At 34.3% G+C, this 22,976-nt stretch overlaps 3 protein-coding genes across 5 annotated transcripts; 2 read left to right on the top strand and 1 right to left on the bottom strand.

Moving 5' to 3' along the window:
* Positions 1–193: 193 nt before the first annotated feature.
* On the bottom strand, positions 194–5,977 carry LOC105167285 (transcription factor TCP2-like). Of its 2 annotated transcripts, XM_088883320.1 has the most exons (3): positions 5,665–5,977; positions 2,836–4,855; positions 194–486 (listed from the first exon to the last, which is right to left on the bottom strand). In XM_088883320.1, the coding sequence occupies exon 2, from the start codon at positions 4,324–4,326 to the stop codon at positions 2,884–2,886; it is 1,443 nt and encodes a 480-aa protein (XP_088739446.1). In that variant the 5' UTR covers positions 4,327–4,855; positions 5,665–5,977; the 3' UTR covers positions 194–486; positions 2,836–2,883. The 2 variants fall into 2 exon arrangements, with proteins under 2 accessions (XP_088739446.1, XP_088739445.1); XM_088883319.1 differs by having other exon boundaries at positions 2,836–5,977.
* A 6,527-nt stretch (positions 5,978–12,504) lies between these two features.
* Positions 12,505–13,435, top strand: LOC105167543 (glutaredoxin-C9-like). The gene has a single exon (XM_011087316.3). The coding sequence runs from the start codon at positions 12,611–12,613 to the stop codon at positions 13,013–13,015; it is 405 nt and encodes a 134-aa protein (XP_011085618.1). The 5' UTR covers positions 12,505–12,610; the 3' UTR covers positions 13,016–13,435.
* A 3,492-nt stretch (positions 13,436–16,927) lies between these two features.
* LOC105167284 (endoplasmic reticulum oxidoreductin-1) lies at positions 16,928–21,892 on the top strand. Of its 2 annotated transcripts, none has more exons than XM_011086933.3 (9): positions 16,928–17,334; positions 17,863–17,994; positions 19,122–19,380; positions 19,675–19,785; positions 19,966–20,081; positions 20,451–20,555; positions 20,638–20,840; positions 21,152–21,275; positions 21,376–21,892. In XM_011086933.3, the coding sequence occupies exons 1-9, from the start codon at positions 17,176–17,178 to the stop codon at positions 21,529–21,531; spliced, it is 1,365 nt and encodes a 454-aa protein (XP_011085235.1). In that variant the 5' UTR covers positions 16,928–17,175; the 3' UTR covers positions 21,532–21,892. The 2 variants fall into 2 exon arrangements, with proteins under 2 accessions (XP_011085235.1, XP_011085234.1); XM_011086932.3 differs by having other exon boundaries at positions 16,929–17,334; positions 19,963–20,081.
* Positions 21,893–22,976: the final 1,084 nt, after the last annotated feature.

Raw genomic sequence — 22,976 nt, 5'->3', positions numbered from 1 at the left:
TCACAACTCAGAAGCGGCCTACTCCATTCATTCCAATTTCATTTCATGCATACTTAATGTGCATGCTAGGCCGGCTGCCGGCTGCTCCTCCAATCCATCTCCAACTCAAAACATACATATTCCAATTCTCACTTCATCAAAGATATATTAGTAGCTACGCCTCCTTTCCATTTCACAACCTTAAAACACCATATCCTATAATCACCTTCTTCCAACTTCCCATCCATTTAAATCACCACAACATTCTCGGAGAATTCAATTAACAAATGATAGCATATTAATTTCATCAAAACACGTACACCCACCACCACAATATCAATCTATTTTAATTTGGACTCTGCTGGTAAACTTATCCCGAAAATGCATGCATGGATAAATGGGTACGAAAACACGACCTAATACCCGCCCCTGCACCAAAATGCTTTAATTTGCTCCCACCACCATTTCTGGCTATATACTTCCTTCTTCCTCCTCATCTTTGGTTACCTGCACAAAATTAATTTTAGTTAGCTTGGAAGTGAAAATAACCTACAAAATTTGAATTAATGCCTATATGTGCCTGTACTAATTAATTCTCCTTGATAAGACGTTGAACCAAAGCAATTAACAGCTAGGTCTACATACATAAGTGGGGTATTCTCGGCTTTACTCGTATACACGACAAATGTATTACATAAGAAGAATGATTAATTACATAAAAATTAAATATTATAACAATAGTACTCATTACAATATTCTGGCATGATGAAACCAGCTGATCATGTTGCTAATCTCATGATTAATGAATTTGACAGCACGACTTAATTAGCTCGCTAGCTAGGGTGTCAGCAGTGCGTATAATGAGGCAACGAGAATCACAACCATATTTGCAGCTGTCTGGAATGTATATGAAATTATTAATCATTTAATCAATCTTCATATATATATATGTGTGTGTACCTAATCATACTTGACATGATCAAGATGATGAACTCAGTGTTTTATCCAAACATGACAAGAATATCCCAACGAAATAAAACTCAGAAATGCTGATTGGAAGTATTTTGCAAACGGAAACACCATAATTAAACTTCAACTGTTCATAATTAACAGCTAAATGACATGATTCGAAGGAATTAATTACATCTCAAGTGAATTTAAGAGAATAATTTGAATGAAACTGTCAATTGGCAGGAAATTAGCTAGGGTTGTGTGGTTATGCCATGCTAGTCCTTCCCACTCACACGCACGCGCGCGCACACATATATATATATACATACATACATAGACTAATCTTACCTAGAGAACTATACTGGAACTAATGGCAGCTTCTGTACATTGATAATTACACTAACTTGCTTCAATAATAGCAGATAATGAACTCCAACCTCCATGATTGATATGATAATAATATTTAAGAGTTACAAACTGCTAAATAGCAGTAGAAAATTCCAACTTAGTTTCTAACATTTGTACTATGTGAATTATAATATTTTCATTATAAAACCAATAAATGCGACTTCAAGCTTCATCTTCATTTTCTCCAACAGCTGCAACAGAGTGTGAGGAAGATGGCCAGGATTTCATAATTCTATTGTGTCCAAATGAATTTATTTTTTTGTTTCTGAAAAATCTTATAAGTTCCAATACTATTTATACAACTAATCTAGGATTTCATAATAAATTTAGCACTCTTGATACCAAGACATATTTTTAGATAAGCTTCCTTTCTAAACCAAACAATTCTTCTCTCCATCATCATGAGTAAGGTGTAGCAAAAGAAAATAACACACACAACACGCACATATATATATATAACATGACAGCCACTCTAAATACGTACATATATATATATATATACTGTGCTGTCTGGAGCAATTTAATTCAAAGACAGAACCATAAATTCCCTTACACCATTAAATGTAGTGTTTCGTCTTTTAGTCATCAAGTTGTTGGTTTAGTACGTAGGTACGGCTTAAAGCCTTCTAATTTCAAATGAATGTGAGTCAAAAAACTAACTACATTGAGTCTCAAACAAAATTAATAATTTAGTAAAAATGCGTATATAATTCGATATTGGAGAGAAGAAGTAATTAATAAGGTAATGAGGAATAATAAATATTTTTAGTTTCCCGATTATGTGGTTGGTGAGGTAAGTTAAGGGTTTTGGCTGGTGTAATAAGTACGTCTTTTGAGGTACGTATGGGCTGTTGGACTCAAACCCTAAGACCTGTTGACTAAAAACTGGACAGAGCGCCGATGGACTGACAAGTGTTCAACTCCGGCTGCAAAACTGTGTCGTGACTGAGGGATCAATGGTGGGGGCAGTGCAGTACTCAGAATTAAAAGGGATCCACAGATAATTAAATAAGAAAGAGAATGTTGATGATCCCTTGCTCTATCCACACCCTCAGATGCTAAAGTGCGCACCTTTCTCTCCTATATCAACACCTGGCTACGCCATAGACATGTTAGAAAGGAGGGAACCAAACACAGAGACAAACAGCCGATCCCCATTCGCACCTATCTATGCTATGCTACACAGAGGAGAGATGATAAAACTATATATATGCCTTCAATTTATTTGCCTCCAATGCTCATGCCTTTTTGTGAAACCAAGAAGATAAAATCAACTCTTTCTTAGTACTAGAATACGTCAAATCCACAAGATTATAAGACTGCGAAAACCCTCAAACCCATGACAAACAATTCAGATAATTACCCACAAAAAGAATCCAACTGCAGAACCACATATATATATATATATACTCTGAGGAAAAGGAAATAAAAATTAGCATTAATACGAATGGTTTGGCTTTGTTTGTCCCTCCAAGTCAAGAAATTGTAATAATTTACCAGGAATGAGGAAGTGGTTTCAGCGGATGTCGACGCTCTTTCATGAACTCATGAGTTCTTTCCCTTTCCTTTCTGTCTGCCATTATCAGCATGAGCATCGCCATAGTAGAGCTGCAAGCGGGCATCGAATCCAGAAAAGAATTGATGGTGGCTCTCCATGGGCACCGTTGTGGTGCTGATGAAGAAGTTAGGAGGAGAACCGTCTATTGGAGGAAACCTCTGGACGTGAGGCAACAGAGACGGCGACGAAGAATTGGACTGAAGGGTCCCCCTATTAACGCCGGCGAAGCCGGATGAATTAGCATACGAGATTGTGAAGTTCCGGTTGTATTCACTGCCGCCATTTTGGTGGTTGTGACTACTGTTACTGTTCCCTCCATGGACAGCTGATGAGACTAAGTGGTCTGGGGCAAAGGAGTGTTGCAGCTCCGATTGGTGGTCTCCCGCCACACTAAACATCGCCGAAGCTGTGGGTAATTTATGCGAGTTTACAAACTGCATTTGGACCGGTGGTCCTAAAAGCCCACTAGTAAAATACTCCATGGGAGTTGATGAGGTCCATTGCCTGAGAGATTTCTGGAAGCAACTTGAGTCATTTGAGATACCACCAACTGATCCCCTATTGGGATTTTGATGATGAACTGAACAATTAGGATTAATGGAGTTATCATTATGGCTATCATTAACACCGTTAATCCCTCCCCTGAGCAGCTCGGTGAAAGAAGTGGTCTGGGAGATAGGGTTCAAAGAGGCAACATAAGAAGATTCGTTCTCTTTCTCCTTCTCCTTCTCCGAAGCAACTCTTTCCTTCGCACGCTCTCGGGCTTTTATCCTGCTTTCAGATCTGGAAAGCGAAAGCCCAGAACCTTTACTAGTTTCAGAAGTGCTGCTACAAGCGGAGGATTTTGTCACTTGCTGCTGTTGGAGGTAGCTGGGATCCCCACCGTCCATATCTACCTCAGCTGACTCGAAACCCAGTTGATCGCTTCCGCCGGTGCTCGACCTCTTATCGTCGCTCAGCTGCTTAGGTGTATCTGGAAATGGACTAATCATTGGCGGCAGCTCCGCGATAGAGCTTGCCGCCGCCTTCAGCAGCCACTCCACCGCCTTACTCGGCTGGTCGTAGCCTAAACGATCTTGCAAATCATAGAACTGAATAGCGGTGTTAACCGAGAGCCTTACCCGCCGGTCTCTTAGCCCCTTTGATGTAAGAACTTTGCTGTGCCGATCTTTCCCACCGGAAGCTCTGGGAACCCTAACAATTCGCGATGAAGGCCAGCCGTAAAACCTACCTGAGGCGCCACCAGCAAGATCGAGGCCTCCGCCAAGACCACTGCCGTTGGCGGTACTCCGTTTGTGCTCTCCACCTTCCTCCTCTTCATCAGGAAACTGGTCATCCATTTTTCCACTCTGCCCTAATTTTGCTGAGAAGAGAGTTCGATTACCGTTGCTGATTCTTGGGAACTTACATTGAATCTGATCCACCTCCATATGCCCACTTTCATGCCTTATCCCTATCCCCCTTCCAGCTTCTATGGTTAGAGAGAGAAAGTAAAAAGAAAAAGGGAAATTAGCTAGGTGGAATCTGAGTTGTTAGAACTAGGGTTCGAGTTAAGAGAGAGAAAACAGTGGGTAGGCGGTGTGTATATTGTGGTGAACACTGTACCCTTCTTTGCACTGATGACGATTACACAGATAACTTTGGCTTTTGTAATGATAATACACACGTACAACAACACATCTATACATATGTGTGTGCGTATATATATATATATATGTAGAGAGAGAGAGAGAGAGAGAGTGAGAGGGAGAGAGAAGCAAGAAAAAGGAAACGAAAGAAATAGAAATAGAAATAGAAAAGACTTTTTTCCTGCTACACGATAATTCACGTTCGAGAACCAAGAAAGAGGATACGCGGGGGGATGGAGCAATGGTTTTCTTTCAAGCTTTTTGCAGTGCCTTCAAAAGCAAAAACCAAAGCCTGTGTACTTTCTCAGAAGTCTCCTCTCCTCTCTCAACCCTTCATCAAAATAAAAACAAAAACCACAAGATACAACTATTACAATAAACACTCAAAACCATACCCACATATACATCAATTAATTCACCATAACCTTCTGGGGGGAAAAAACACAACAGAATCAGAAGCTGAGATAAAAAGGTGAAGAAAAAGATGTAAAAGCTGCTTTCATCTTCACTAACGACGCAGACTACTGCTCAAAACCAATCTTAAATTTGATATAGATACTTGGTTTTGGTTTAATATATAGTAAGAATTACAGACTAAAGCATGTGATTTTAACTTTTGAATTAATTAAAAATGGGGTTGCTTTTCAGACAGAGAGAAAAATGAGTAATTAAAGCTTGTCTGACCCAAGAAATTGCAGCCATCATTGCTCTAGTATGTGCTTAATTAAACACCAACCACTAACTAAAACTGCTTCCAATTCCCAAACAGTACCAAATATTGGTGAAATTAGGTAGAAAAACAAAAACTAATTGGTACACATCTTAATTTGTTGTCTGTTTGATGAATGACCCTTTAATTTTTAGTTTGTGGGAGGAATAGATGGATGTTATAAAATAACGACAAAGAATACAAATCCAGAACTACTGTTGGATATGTACACACACTCATACACACATTTTGAGCTCGCCGTCTGATCCCTCTCATCTCTATACAAAACTAGTTCAAATTCCAGCTTGTCATCGTCATATGTTGAGGCGGATAAGATGATTTTCGAGTTTCGAGCATCCGTCATATATCACAGAATGAGCTAAGATGAAAAGCGGGAATGAATGGTTGTGAGATATACAAAAATGTTTTACCTGGGGAGAGCTAAGGGGCGGCAGAAATTTATGGTTGATGGAGGAAGAGAGTTGGGAGTTTAATTTGTGGTTAATGGGGATGATATATATACCCGAAATTCCAGTGGAGTTGCTTCCTTATCACCCGACTTCTCAAACTCCCAAGCCCCCCTGTGACTGTGAAAATGCCCAGAAACCATATATAAAATGCTTTCTCTCTGTGTGTTGGCTTATTAAAATTCAAGACAAAAAGTAGTGATTTGAGGATGGAAAATTATGAGTGTGAGGATAGCTAGGGTTTTTGTTTTTCTTGGAAAATTATGAGTCATGTCTTCAACACTACACTACCTACTATTATTATTTATATTTATATATAGGTTAGGGGCCAAAACAATATCAAATTGAGGACCAAAATATATATATGTATATATGTTTTCCTAAGAAATGGGTTAAATCCATTGCAGCAAGTCACCCGGCTTATGGGGAAAGGACAGAAGCACCGCCGTCCCAGCGTTCATCAACCCCCCCCTCTCTCTCTTTAGATACCCCCCCTTTTTTTTTTTCCATTTTAACCCTTACCCTTTGTGGAAATTACACTTTTAATTATATAAGATAAAAAGGTCAGATATTTTCAGTCTTTTATTTTACAAAATCTTTAGAATGATTAAAAATTTCAACATCTTCAGTCATATATCCAAGTTTTTGTCAAAAAAAATAAAAAATGATAAGTACAAGTACAATGCTCATGTACATTAATTGCGTCAAAAGCCAAGTTAACAGACATGTGTATTGCCCATTTTCTTGCTGACTATTCTTTTTTTTTTTTAATAAAAATTTAGACATGAAATCAAATTTGTCGATTTTTTTTTAATTTTAAAATTATTGTAAAAATTTACAAAGTCGATGACTAAGTTTATAAATTTTTTCTACACTTGAAATAATTTAAAAGGTTTGGTATCTCACCCTTTTCATATTTCCCTCAACCTTTAATCCTATTCTAATTTATAATTTGTCCTCTTTTGATTAATTGGGTGGTAAGAGTTGGAAATAGAGAAATTTATTGAGAAAAAGGGTACGTACGCAGCATCAATATCAAAATTTAAGGAGCAACTGCTAATCCTACGTACCTATCATGTCTCATTACTTCTCTTTTATAATTTTGAATTAATATGAATTGGGTCTCTGTTCTTGGTACAACTTTAGATCCCGCCCACGCATTACCATATACATACTAGGATGTGTTGGCACACACTAACAAGTATGCACAATTAAATAAAAATTAAAAAATATATTTCATATTTTTTAAATATATTTTATTTAAGAAAATAAAAATAATAAAACCAAAAAAAAGTTCTAAGAAGTTAAAGTTAGTAAAAAGTTAAAAAACTGAATAATTTGGGGGTCTAGAAGAGCGATTTGGAGTGTAAAAGAATGAGAAGGTGAGAAGTTAATAAATAAATAAATTAAATATTAATATATATATATATAAACAAATCATTAAAAAGTGAATATCAAAGAGGTGTTCTCACTTAAAAATAAGATATAGATATACCAACTCGTCCGACAAAACTAATTATATATATGTATGTAGATTATTATTATTATTATTATTATTATTATTATTTTAGTTAAAAACTGTATATGCCTAGGCTGGACTTTGGCAAGATCCCTACCCGTTTATTGATATAAAAAACTCATATTCCTTGTATAAGACTATAAGCAGTAAACGAAGAATACTTACGTCCTTTATATAAGTCCTGCCATCTGCTCGAAAACTCTTCATTTACAAAAAAAAAAAAAAATTATGCCAACAACTTATGGAACATATATATATGTAGATTAATGTAGATGGGCTTGGTGAAGTAGGAAGATGTAATGAGGCTTAATTCAATTAGGGAAATTGTGGCCATATAACTTTAAAGGTCATGAGTTCAAACTCCACATTATGCTTGAGATATTGTGACTATTAAATAGTATGTGTTGTTTATAAACATATATATATAGATAAGCTTGGTGAAGTAGGAAGATGCAAAGTTGAATATTTTTTTCTTTTCACCATTCTTTTTAACTTATTACGTTTCATTCCAATCCAAAATAACTAATGTAGGTGGGCTTTGTGAAGTAGAAAGATGTAATGATGCCTAGTTTAGTTGGCGAAACTGTACTATGACTTTAAAAGTAATGGGTTTCAAACTCGCGTTATGCGTAGAATATTGTGTTTATTGAATAATAGATTTGTTGTTTCTAAATACATATATATATATATATATATATATAGATGAGCTTGGTGAAGTAGGAAGATGCAAAGTTCAATAGTTTTTTATTTTCACCATTCTTATAACTTATTACTCTTCATTCCCATCCAGAATAATTAAATTACAAGTGCAAATCTAACACAATCGAACCTAACAATTTAATTCTTATAAAAGACTAGAAAAATCATTTAATTGTATTATATGGGAAATGAGTAAATGTTCTATATATATATATATATATATATATATGATATGATAACCACTCAGCTAATTAAATCACCAAAATGTCCTTCAGAAAGGACCAATAGTTATAGGAACATTGTACTTTTTGTTGGGATGAGATGGTTTAGAATTCAATTTTCTGGAGTTCATCATCCATTTTAGATTGTTCAATTCGTTTTCGATCTATATAATATTATCCACAATGTGGATTAATGCAGACCAAAAATGCCCTTTTACTTATAGTGTTAATAATTAGTGCTATAATTGGCTTTTGATCTATTATAATGTATCCCAGCCCTTGATCATTAATTAGGTATATCCATTTGATTGTAATTATTGCTACGTTTGAATTATAATTTCAGTCGGTCGTAAAAAAATGACAATTGCTACCATATCTACAAACCAACAATTAATCGGTTCCACTACATTAATTAATTACGTACAGCAATGTAATAATTAATGATGGTGAAAGAATCCAATATCTTTAGCCCAAGGACACCTAGCTACTGCACATTGCACAACCAAACTAGCTGCCTCATTATATATATCACTACATATACTTTAAAAAATTATTTAATGCAGTATCGTACACAATACGATTCGAACACATTTCGAACAAATGTCAGACACGAGAATCGTGCTCAAATATATATATATATATATATATAAACACAGCGTCAGACACGCTTCACAAATGGTGTGTCCAAAAATTAAAAAAAAAATACAATGTCCGACACTTTTTAGACACGTTTTGAATTTTTTTTATAATTTAAAAAAAAATTGGGATATTTTTTAAAAGAATTTTTAGCGTAATAAAAAATAAAAAGAATTAACTCACTTGTCTCAAACTAAAAGTTTTAAGAAGAAATTATTAAAAATTGAAAAAGTGGTCATGATGATTTAATTAATTTGAATATTAAAAATTTTTCATTGCGTACTTTTAAGATAAACTGATTATGTATATTTTTTAAGTCATATTTGATTAAAAATAATATGTAGCCATATCAGTGCCGTATCGAGTCCTAATTTTTTTATATTTTTTGTGTCGCCATGTCCATTGTATCATATCCATGTTTATGCATTATAGATTAGTATATGTGTCATACTCAAATGTGTGTTTATAATTAATTTAAATAAAAATATTATTATTATTTTAATAAATGTGTATTAATTAAGTTAATGAAAAATTATTGCAAAAATAGAGAAGAAAAATAAATGTGCAAGTTAATTAAGAATAGTAAAAATGAAAAATTGAGAAGAGAGGAGAAAAAATAAAAATTAATAAAATAATTAAAAAGTTAATAGATTCAATAATCGAAAACACAGTGCTCTTTAATTATAAAAATATAGATTCTTTCTCATAAAAATAATAATTATATCAATATTTAATGCATCATTCAACAATAATTATCATAATGCAAACAATAATCAAATAGCAAATTTATCATCACCTTCTAATCTCCTCTTCTTTTGAAAATTATAAATTTGTTAAAATTATATAATTTCATCTAATTTAATTAGTGGAAGTAAAAAAGAATAAAAAAACAATACATTATAGTATTTTTTTTATGGTGTAAGTACAGATGCTGGGTACAGTACCAACCCAACTAAAATAAAAGTATGTTGTGGGAATTGAGGTTGCCTGTTAAAAAGGAGCCAACTGTAATTAAAGCATAAACCCCACTAATTATTATTATTGTTCCCACCCCCCTACCCTACCCTTCCCTTCCCACTCTCTAATGCATATTGCTACTCTACACTTACACAAATATATTTAATAATTAAATAAATAATCAAAATTCTTTCTTTATAATAATAAAAAGAAAAAATGAAAAAAAGTTGTTACAAGGGAATAAATAATTATTGTTTTTTTAACTAGCGTTCCCATTCCAACTTCACTACATGCCCAAACGACTCATAGGGCACTTAATATAATTAGGCATATTGATTCAGATCGAAGTTGCTATCACGTCGAGTATATTTGGAATAGTACTTGAGATCAGAGAAAAGATAGGATCGTTAGGCTTGTTGAGAGACTCTCAACTGAAACCCTCATACGCTTAAATTAATTTTGGAGTCGAGATAGAAGAATGTGATTTGAATATATTTTAATGTGAGTCTAACTGTAATAAATATCTTACCATAAATAAAGTATAAATGATGTATTTATAGGGTCAAAAAGTATCCATTTATCTTATGATATCTTGTCAAGTGTTGTTAGGGAAATCAATGACTTTAAGAACTGAGTCTTTTGAGCCTGACCCAACTCGAAACAGAAAGGTACAGACCTTTGGTATAAATTGTAATTAACCCTCGTTCTCGAGGGCATTTACGTTATTTGCCCAACAAAAAAAATAATCCCCCATCAGATATGTAGCAATACAGTAGTGCCGGAGGAAATAATCACCAAATTTTAGTTTGAAATGAATCTTTATTTTATTCGATTTTAATAAAAAAGATATTTCTATTATCAAATACGTATTAAAAATATTGGGAATCAATTTACGTGCAACTTTGAAAAAATCCAAGACGAATGTGTACGTGTCGGCTTTTTATAGGAGATGAGGCGTGGGATAGAGTAGAGAGATTCAATGTAGCCTTTGGGAGTTGACTTCTCGATGACCAGACACCTGCACGTGTCGCGGTCTCCATAAGGCTTCTTTAATTTTCTGCTATTTGCTCTTTGACCCCTCTACTTTTACTTATTCCGCACGCATCTTACGCTTTTGTCCCTGACCATTTGGAGAGAGGGTGCACTGGGCTAGGCTGCGAGCCCACTGTCTTGAATACCTAACTTCTCGGAATTGGTCTGGTCTACACTAAATATGTGAAAACTGTTTTGGGTCACTATTGTAATTGGGCCGCATTCAATAATGCTAAATTTCACATAGTAATATCCAACCCAAATGGCCCAATATTTTATTTTCCAAATTTAGGTGAAGTTTTAGTCCAAATAGTACCTGTGATGAACTAATTTGATGATAAGTATATATAATTGGTGTAAAGTTAAAGATTAGTTATAAAAAAAAATTCTCCTCGAGGGAAAAACTCATTTAGATGAGACGATGAAATAACATAGTTTTAAAAAAGAGGGGAAAAAAAGGAACAAACAACTAGATGCAGTACTAACCGAATTATCGAGTTAAATTAAATTTGGTCGAACCAAATCAATTATAAAGTAAGTGTGATACATTTATCATGTGATTGATCGCTTAATTTCTCTAAATTATACAGCAATAACATCCCAAATAAATTACACTTGTCATATAATTGATTTGATAAAAACCATCGTATATATACAAAAACATGATTGTCGAGTTGGACTTGCAAGAGAGGACCACCAGGTCCACGGTAGCATACTAGTGAGGTGTGATGATCCCAAGGCTATATCATCATAGTATCTGTCTTAACGTATGCCTATTGTAGGTCGAGTAATTGGTTGCTAAGCCACCCCCAACCCAGCCCAAACAATGCACCCACCGCCACCAACCCTGAGTTCTGGATGATCCGTGATGGTATTATGTAGCTAGTTCGTGAAAGTTAAGAAAGGAGATATCATGCCCCTGTCCAGCACTACTAGGGTCGCAATGCATGCAAGGGGTGGTTGTGGTGGGAGCAAATTAAGTCGATTGTTGGACGACTAACGTAGGCAGCAGGCAGTGGTCCTGATGAATAAGCAAGCAGCCCAGCCATAGGCAGTAGCAAGCTAGCTAGGTAGAGTGTTGGTCCAGTTCAAGAGTTATTGTCTAACCAATAACCATCAACCCCTCAATCCCCCCGCCTCTCTCCCGATCATTCGACTATTACATAATAATAATTACTTACTTTTTGTTTAAACTGAAATTAATTATCCAATAATTTATTTATTTGACGAAAGTATATATACCAAGATTAACTATAAAATTTGTGGACCTTTTCTTCCAAAAGCTTACTACTTCCTCCACCTACTAAGCTTTTCATGTTTAAAATCAACGTCTCATTAAACAAGTTTAGACTTTGACCACCGATGGGAATCGCTTATTGTAGAGAGCGTTGGGAGTTTTTAATGGTGATTTGAGACAGATGGATGGATGGACGAGCGGTTGTTATTAGGGATTCAAATAATTAATGTAGGTAGTAGGTATGTACATAGAACAAACTTACAAATGAATAATTTTAGCCAAATAGCCTGGTAATCAATCTCCTATATATGATGGTCATGCTATTTGGACCTATCTCCATCTCGTACGTACCTTACATATGATACGCATCTCTTTCGCATGTAGAGAAGAGAATTAATGCTTTCGTCCAATTTTTTTTATTTTTTTTAAATTTTCATGCACATATATAATTGCACATGCATCCATGAAAAATGTGTTTGTCCCTTTATTTTCCCTTTTGGGACACCATTTAATTTCTTGTGCTCGATTTCGCTCATCTTCATTTCCTCACTTTCCATCGTCTAGCTACCCTCCCTTCTCTCACTAACAAACTAGCTAGGGCTCAAGAAGATGCAACTGATCAAGAAAGACTTATCATCATCTCCTATCTCGGCGGAGGGCTGTGAAGAACCGCCCGCGGTGGCAGACATTGAAGCCATGTATGAGAAAGTGCGGGTTATTGTGTCCGGCAACGCAGTGGTGGTGTTGACTATCAGCGGCTGCTGCATGTGTCACGTGGTGAAGCAGCTTCTCCTCGGGCTAGGCGTTGGCCCAACCATCGTGGAGCTCGACCGTGACTCCTCAGGCGCCGACTTGCAAGCGTTCCTCTTCCGCCTCTCGGGCCAGAGGCAGCCGGCATTGCCGGCGGTGTTCGTCGGGGGAAGGTTCTTGGGAGGCACCGAGACGGTCTTGGCATGCCACATTAACGGCACTCTTGTCCCTCTCCTCAAGGACGTCGGAGCTCTCTGGCTTTGAGGATGAATTACGTTATGATCATCTGATCACAACGTCTTGAGTTCTGCGGGCCGGACAATCAAAGACACAATTTGCTCGATCCACTTGTGGTGTTAATTAATTAAGAGTTATTAGTATGGAAATGCATTAAGTTTTAGCTAATTTAATTGTTGCATCGTTGATTGCTGTTTGCGTTCATGGACACAATATTCTCAAAACAAAACTAGTTAATTAATTAATGTTAATGATGAAGAGGTGGAAGGTGCAATGAAGAAATTTGGGGGACAACAGTATAATGGAAGTTGGTGGTGGTGGTGGCTGCCTCATGATGGCTGTCAGTACCGTATAAGACCCGACTGTTGAAACTTGAAAATAAAGGTGTGTTGATACGGACAGTGAAATGCATATACATCATAGGTTTCAGTCTCGACATTGAAATGCATATACATCATCGTAATGTTTGGATTTGTTTTCTGAGTCTTTTGTTGTATTTTGTGAAGATAGAAAAAGAAAAATAAAGACAAATAAGTGTGTGTTAGAGATAATATATATGTATATATTTATGCTAAAACAGTTAAAAACACCTAAATAAGGTGTTTTTAAATGATGATAAACATTAAATATGTTTTGACTTGTTTAAAAAATAACTTGAAAATAAAAACAAACATAATGCATATGTTTCAGTCTGGATTGGGAATGCAATCAATACATCTTTCCTTCCGGGAGCCCAGAACTTGATCTTCTCCATTTCTTCATCCATGAATATGGATGCATACTACCAACTACTTCAATCATACTATAAAAATTAATTTTTTAAATAGCAATTCGGATTCATTATATAATATAATAATATCCATATATTTTTAATTTTTTTAAACATTTTTTATACTCATTTAACTCCATTTCATTATTTTATAAAGACCTAATTAAAAATTTCACCATATTCTAGTGGATTTTAAGAATTAAAAAATAATATGATAACAGAAATTTAAATAATATCCATTTAGGTCCATTTCATTCTTTTGTAAACACCCATTCCCAAATTTCAACATGGATCTTCAATAATGATAAAAAAATAAAAATATAATCTAAATGAATTCTTAAAAATGGTGAAGTTTTTAAATGGGTCTTTATAAAGAAAATCAACTTAAATGAATATTTAAAATTGTTAAAATAATTAAATTGGTCATTATAAAGAAATGCACTTAAACGAATATTTAAAATTGTTAAAAAAAGTTAAACGGGTTTATAATGAACTTGTATTAATATTTAAAATTATTAATAAAATTGATCTTTATACCATCATTTTAATTATGTGATTACTGTACATCAGATCGAGGAAACCAAGATGATGAGGGTAAATTGCATTTTGATCTCATAAATGAACCTGTTTTTAATTTTAATTCCATACTATAGATGATTTATACATTGCATCCCATATATACATTTTTTCCCCCAATTTCAGGACACAAGAGGGCAATCGTTAAGGAGAGAGAAGAAAACTTGCAACCCTTACACTACAATAAACTTCTCCATTTGCAATCATGTTTTACACTTTTTTTCTACTAAATGGAAGAGTGAAGAAAACAAATCAGCTATTTATATGAGGAAGAAGAAGAAATAAACCTTTTCCACTATATTTTCATTTATTGGTACATTTTTCCTCTAAATTTGCACCCACCTAACAGAAAAAGCATCCACCCTTAGCAACTTAATGGCCGTACCTCTTGTGTCTTGAAATTAAAAAATAAAAATGCACACACAAGATGCAATGTGTGAATCATATAGGACCAAAATTGAAAATAGGTCTACTTATAGAATAAAAAATGCAATTTACCCAGTACGATGATGAAATTTGGTTTAATTGCATCTCTGGTTCTCTAGTTATATTTGCTTGATATTTTTATTATTTTATATTATTAGAATTGTAAAATAATCCGATATATTTTCAATTTTCGCAATTTTATAACACATTTGTCTGAAATTTTCCCATATGCCCAGAAGGGGGTTTCTTATATTGAAACAGGGATTAAATTAGTTTTTCCTTAAATTCCATGTCCTCATGTACATACGTGGCAACTAATTTTGCCAGGTCTCTTCTTCTTCTTGTTTTTTTTTTTAACTCCCACATGCCACATCAACCTAAAACAACCAATTAGGTGAAAAGTCGGGTTTATAACAGACATATGCAAAGCATATGTTATTTTTCAATCAATTTTAAATTTGTAAGTCAAATATGTTTATTAAATCAATGAAATTTGAAAATATGTCCTACTATTTTGCCACCATAACAATATAAAAGATTAAAATATTAAATAAGCATAATTAGATGACAAAAATGCAATTTTAATTCGACCAATTAAGCTGCAGTGGGTATTATTTATAGCGAGAATGAACCCAAAGTTAAATAAGGATGATTGCGGAAATGAGGCTATGAGTCTTACTAACACCCTTTGTCACTTCATCATTATTGTATAATTACTCTATATGTGAAAGACAAAATTAAAAACAATGTGATCGGAGAAATACAATGCATAGGTTTCAAAGTAGCAAATTTCTTTTAAAAAATATGGAAATATCAAAATTCTTGAGGAACTCGTGTTTTTTGAACGAGTAGAGCACCTTGCCAAATCACCCAAATTATCGATTTACCACCTATCCGATAGTTATTTGAATGACACGTGGTCCATACAAACTCTGATACATAACTTTTTATAAATATTTTGGAGGCCATTCCACAAGGTATGCATTTATTATTGTCAAAATTGCACTTTACGCTCCTATTACCTTGAGTTCATGTTAACTTCAACATCATGGAGTTTAGTTGAAAGTCACATTAGCATGCCTAACGTTCTGCATTGCGAACCTCATTCATCTAGATTGAATTAGTCAGATGTACTATATAGAATCGTCAGATCATCACAGGGTCATTGTCAGATCATCATCATATTACCTTCATGTCATTGAATATCTCGATCGAGATCAAAATTAGGAATAATTAATAAAGAAGATCAAACATATAATTGGTTCATGAAATGTTGATCACTATTTCATGCTAATCATTATGGACGCCGTTCATGGTGCCATTGCCAACTACTGCAGTCAAAGAGAGTGTATATATATGTACGTACGTACCACAACAATTTTGCAGGAGTTTCTTCTGATGGATGCATGCTGTGCATGACTGGAGCACGATTCTGTTGCTTATTTTTATTCCCAGTTTTGGAATATTCCATCTGCACAATCCCCCTATATCAGGATGACATATGATTTTGACTGCAATCATTTATTTTTGCACTCTGTTATGTTGAATTTTCAAAGGTTTTTAAATGTGAATTTCATTTTTTTTAAAGTAAAATTTGTCAGTATTATATTATTGTTGTTGGTTACTGATAAAATCAATTCAAGGACTGACGAATAGCAATTTCAAAAGTCTCATTTCAAGAAAAACTCATTCAAAAAACTTTAATCGAGCAATAGGAAGCGAAAAAACTTATGAAAAATTAAGTATATAAATCTTATAACTATACATCTTAATCCAAAAGTTGCAACCTTGTAACGATAATTTAGTTAGAAAAAGAAATTGTTTAATAAATCAATTGGGGGTAAAAATGAATTCTCATTCTATGTTTTGTTAGTATCAGTAAATTTGATAAATTTTGACTAACGAAATAATATATTTATTAGATACAAACAAACGTTAGAAGAAGTAAGTATATATTACATATAATTTTTCAAACTAAAAAAAAAGAATAATTTGACATTTTTTTCTTCTTCTTCTTCTACGTCTTATTTGTTTCCCTCTCTTCCTCCTATATTCTAATAATTTTTGTACTCTCCTCTCCAATTGAAATTTTGACTTAATGTATTTTTTTCCCAAATTATTTCTCAAAATTGGATTTTTAGGGTCATAATTTTGAATTATGTAAAAGCAGTAGCATTAAGGACTAGTAACCGACCTCACACGACTTTGGTTAAGAGTCTCTGCAACAAATTCTAGTAATTTCCGGCATCCGTAGATTTTGAACTTTGCACCTGAAAATCAAATACCAGCTACAACCGCCCACAACTTTTTTCAGGCAAATCCCGCACTCGGAGCTCGGCTATCATACACACACCACATTCAATCCTAACCACCGGAAATCGACTCCACTTCTGATTTCGTCATAATAGGTCCGAAAATGGTGAAATCCGAGAACGAACAGAGAAAGCGCGTAAATCAACGGACATGGATTTCAATCGGCGCCGTCATTTTTCTTCTCCTCGGTATCGGATTCGTTCCGAGAAATTCTCCCGTCACCTCCCTCATTCATCGGATCAAAACCTGTTACTGTTCTCAGGTATTTCTGAATTTTCATCCTGGGTACAAATTTAAGCTCTCTATTTCACTATTCAATTCTGGTTAGCCAATTGCTTTTACTCTCCCGTTTGTGAAGAAAAAAGAAATTGCGTGCAATGGAGGATTTCCTGTACTACTTTTGTGGAAGAATGGTTGATTGTTAGGACTGCAGGATTTTGTTTTTTTTTTTTTAAAAAAAAAAAATTAATTGCGGGTAAAGTAATTTTGTGTCTTGTAAGTTTGTCGAACTACATTAACATTAATGTTTCATCATTTATTTATTTTTATTTTTTCTTATTCTCTCTTCCAAAATAGTTGAGTTAAATTGTACTCCTGAAGGCGAATGATCGATCTGGTGAGAAGTGATTGTTATATTTAATGAAGTTGGAGTTGAAATTTTTAGACATATAATTCAGTGTGATGTTTGAGCTTATAGTGAAGTTAAGTAGCGCTTGGAAATGTTGGCTTTCAATTTTGTCTTTGATAGTGTCTTCTTAACTTTCTGGTGCATGGAAACATATGTTTGCAGGACGGACCTAAATATCATGGAATTGTGGAGGACTGTTGTTGTGATTATCAGACTGTCGACCGTATCAATGAGGAGGTGCTGAATCCGTTGCTCCAACAGATTGTGAAATATCCATTTTTTCGGTACTTTAAGGTGTGTGCATTTATGATACTACTACTGTTCCATCTAATTGCAAATAATTATGTAGTTCAATTACACAGTTTGGATTACAATTTTGTTGCATGACAAAATTCAGTTCTCTTATACTAGTTTATTATATTAATTTTTGATATCATAATGGTATTGAATGCTTGTCTTATTTCTACAAGTAATTCTATTGAAGCTGGATTGAAGTTTTGCATGCTTTTTCCATAGATATTACATGCATATTCTCGGAGGTGCTAACATCTAGAATCATAGGCATAAAAGATACATTATGGGTTATGTATGGTTGGTGTAGCATACTGGTCTGGCTAATTTAAATGTTTGGTTCTGACTTCTTTCTGCATGCTCCTTTGCATTCTTTCTCACTCCTTGTTGTTCTGCTGTATATTTGCTACCTGAGTTTCTAGTCTTTGGTCACTTAAATATTCCTTTACTTTTCTTGTTTGGATCTTTTGCTGTTCAAATAGTTGTGTAAATACATTGTGCTGTTGTTTTTGCCCATATGCTCATTTGAGTTTACTTTAACTAATGCACATTAAGAAAATAATACCCTCTTGATTAGCTTTCGTTACTTATTCGGTCCCCTGTTGTTCTTTTTTCTTTATTGTCTTCTTACTGCTGCAAATTTAACCTCTAGACTTCATAATTAATTCTTTTCTGGGCGTTCAACTTGTAGGCGTTGTAACCCTGCTGTTCTCCTTCTTTTCTTTTTCCATTTCTCATGAATACTCTTTTTCTCTTTCCCTGCTAACCAGTTAATGAGAATGGTTTATATTCCACTTTATTTTGATTTAAGCATGAGGATCTTCAGTAATTTGCCGTGCAGAATATGATTAAATATGAGCTCTTAGATTGCTATAGATTAATTTGGTCAGTCGCTTACTCTCAATTGTGATTATTGATCTAAATGTTTTGACAGTTCCTGTTGCAGTAATCGTCCGTTTAATTATTATGATGCCTTAAAAGTGGCAATTCATAAATTCTGCTGCTACTATCCTAGGATTCTCTTGCCAAACTTGAGGAGAGAAATATGATTTTTTTCTTTGTGTTTTAGGCCCATAATTCTATGTTACAGCCGTATTCTCTTCTGGTGCCTGATAAGTATCTATTAACAGGTCAAGTTGTGGTGTGATTGCCCTTTCTGGCCTGATGATGGTATGTGCCGTTTGCGGGACTGCAGTGTCTGTGAATGTCCGGAGAATGAGTTTCCTGAAACATTTAGGAAATCTTCAGGCAGTGTTCTCTCATCAGATGATCTAGTTTGTCAAGAGGGAAAGCCAGAGGCTACTGTAGATCGTACTATAGATGTTAAAGCTTTCAAAGGCTGGATGGAAGTAGACAACCCATGGACAAATGATGACGAGACGGATAATGGTATCTATTGACTCCTTTAAACCTAACTTTTTCCATATTCGGTGTTGTAGAGTTTTTCCTCCTGCAGTAAATTAGATTTAAAGCTACTCATTTTTTTTCTAAAACTTGGAAAATGTTATCTCTTACTGCTTTTGGGATTATTCTTTATTCCAATCTGCTCCACTTACCTGCTTGATCCCCTGGTTCCTAATTGGCCAGTTAGGCTGGACCAAATCTTCATGTTTTCTCACTGGGTTAGGTTTTAATGTTCAAATGGCCAATTATAAATCATTTAGTCAAATGTATTCTTTGCAGCTGAAATGACATATGTAAATCTGCAACTAAATCCTGAACGCTACACTGGCTACAGTGGTCCATCTGCTAGAAGAATATGGGATGCCATTTACTTGGAGAATTGCCAGAAGTGTAAGTCAATTTTATTTCAGTATTAACATCCCTGGAAATTGGAGTTAATTTTCAAGATCTGATATTATGACGGAGGGGTAGCCTTCATCTATTGCTGAAGTTGTTTGTGGTTCGGCTTTTTTCCTTTTACAAATTGCTGGCTTTGTTTTCCGGATATTTGATCATTGACATGCTCAGTAGATCCATCTGGAGAGTGCCAAGAGAGAAGAATATTGTACAAGTTGATATCTGGTCTTCACTCCTCCATCTCAGTTCACATCGCTGCTGAATACCTGCTTGATGAAAAAACAAACATGGTACAGTCTCAATTCCATACAGTGTTTATGTTGGTCTTTTGTATTATATGATGCCTTGGCGAAATGCTTGCCGTGGTGTAAACATATATCTCTGATACACAGTAATATGTTTAGGAATGTAAAATGTTTAGTTGCTTAATTTGTTTTTGTCTCTTATTACTCCTATATCATATGGAAAAGTTACCTTGGATAGATTGCTGTTTCCTATCAGATGAGGTGATCTGATTCCTGTATTAGATTCTGAAAAGCTTGCGTCAGATCTGGCTGTGGGTGAATTACTTGATTAATCACAGCAACTTTCCATGGCCATGTCTGTAATTGTCTTTAATATGACCCTACTTAACAAATATCCTTTTGTTCCTGCTGCAGTGGGGCCAGAAGCTGTCTCTATTGTATGATCGGGTCTTGAAATATCCAGATCGTGTCAGAAACTTATACTTCACTTTTCTTTTTGTCCTTCGATCGGTGACAAAAGTGAGTGGCTGTCTTTCTAGTTTGCTTGTTGGTTGTGTTGATTATTTTTCAATTACATATGCCTTTTTTGGTGACTTCATAGGCTGCGGATTACTTGGAACAAGCTGACTATGATACTGGTAACCCTGTGGAGGACCTGAATACACAGCTTTTGATGAAGAAGTTACTCTACGATCACAAACTACAAACTGCATGCCCAAAACCATTTGATGAAGCCAAAATGTGGAAAGGCCAAAGTGGACCAGAACTAATGAAGCAGACACAAATACAATTCAGAAATATAAGGTTGTGTATTTATTCTGTTGTAAAATGGCTAATTTCTTCTTCTACTGCTTTCTTATTGTTAGTTTAACCCTAGGATCTCTATCCTGCTTAACACTTTCAGGAGTGATTCTTTTTAATCTTGCATTTTTCTCTAGTAATTAATGAGGTGGAACAAACAAGGGGTATTACATGGATAAATTTGTTTTCTGATGGTAAAAGTTTGCAAATTTCTTATTGTGGGGCACAGAACAGGAAGATCTGAACTTCCCTCCACTCTGCATAATGTTTTCTCCAGTAGTGACATATCCTTTGTCGTCTTGTTAAAATTGCAGTGCAGTGATGGATTGCATTGGATGTGAGAAGTGCCGTTTGTGGGGAAAGCTTCAGATTCTTGGACTTGGGACTGCATTGAAGATTCTTTTCTCTGAGAATGGCCAGGATCAATCTGGTCAGCATGTAAGTTCTCAACGCCAATCTTTCTCAGCGATTGCTATTCTATATTACTACTTACACCTCACCTATGGTTTTGAGACTGACTGATATTACGTGTTTTCAGCTGCAACTACAAAGAAATGAAGTAATTGCTCTGGTAAATCTGCTCAATCGACTTTCGGAATCCGTCAAATTTGTCCATGAGATGGGGCCTTCAGCTGAAAGAATGTTTGGGAAAATCATTGGTGGACCGACTGATCAAATCAGCCATCAGTTTTGATTGGTGCTTGAGCCTGAAACAGGAGGAAGTGTCTTGTTTTGCAGTAACTTAAGTATAGGGATATAGATTTCAGTATCAATTGCTGTAAATTGCTGTTATAATTTAACAACAGAGGTAGTTGGTAATTTCACATAACTCTGCAACTCTGGTACCCAGCCAATTAGGAAAAAGGAAAGGGGAAAAGTATAGCCACTGAGTTTTTGAAAACGTTGTAACTTAGGGAGATACCCAATTGCTGCTGTATTTGTAGTAGATGCTAATCTGTCATGGAAAGTTGAAGAGGAAATAGTTTTGAACATGTGGCACAATAACTACAACAAGATTGCCTTGTTTAGGAACGGATGGGATTTTCTCTTCTAAATTTTGTTCCATTTTCTCTTTTATTTAACATACACATGTCATGTGTATAGATTTTTTTATTTTATTTAGCATACACATGCTTCGTCTATAGAATATTTTTGTAAATAAGATGTATGATATTATCTTTATACATTTGGCGAATGAAGTAAAAGATAAAATACAATTTGCAAGAAAAATTACACTCCGATTTAGGAGGCCGTTCGTGGAAGAAACCAATACTATGTTTGTTTTCATTTTCAACTTATTTCTGAAACAAGTCAAAACATACCCAATGTTTGTCATCATTCAAAAATACCTTATTTAGGTGTTTTAAACTGTTTTAGCATAAAAATATTTATATATATATACACACATATATACATAAACATATATAAAAAAAGAATGATTTGACAATGAATAGTAATTTTTGTCTCCCAAAATACAACATTAAACATATAATACTTATTTTAAATTATCTCCAAAGACATGATTTGACAATGAATAGTAATTTTTGTCTCCCAAAACACAATATTAAATATATAATACTTATTTTAAATTATCTCCAAAAATAAATCCAAACATACATACTATCTCTAACACACACTTATTTATCTTTGTTTTTCTCTCTCTATTTCCACAAAACACAACAAAACACTCAGAAAACGAATCCAAACATTATGCAAGATTCTATTGGATAATGATAATTCTTCCACTACAGTTTTGGCAATGGTGTACATAGGTTTGATAAGTCGAATAGTCGTTTGCAATAATAACTTGAAGTACATGTTGTATAAGTCGCCTAAACTTACAAAAAATTTTCAGTAATTCATGTGGTATATATAATGTTTTTAGCATAAATCATTAAGAAAAATACATACCAAGATGCTTTAAAAAACATGCAATTTTCAGCTTGCAAACGTACATTACATAGAGTTAATAATAAATTTTTACTTTTAAAATAAAATTGAATCCAGATTCAATCTCATTTTTGAAATTATTAGAAGACACTACTTATATGTCCTAATCAGTTAATAATTTAGATTTATATTTGTAAATAATGAAGAATGATGAGTAGATTATTAGTAGTTGTTATTCTTTCTTTTTAA

Source organism: Sesamum indicum, linkage group LG8 (genome assembly GCF_026168435.1).
Source record: "Sesamum indicum cultivar Baizhima isolate 11 linkage group LG8, ASM2616843v1, whole genome shotgun sequence".
NCBI classification, from domain to species: Eukaryota; Viridiplantae; Streptophyta; class Magnoliopsida; order Lamiales; family Pedaliaceae; genus Sesamum; species Sesamum indicum.
The sequence above is the reverse complement of the archived record's forward strand: the minus strand, read 5'-3'. Positions and strand labels throughout refer to the sequence as shown.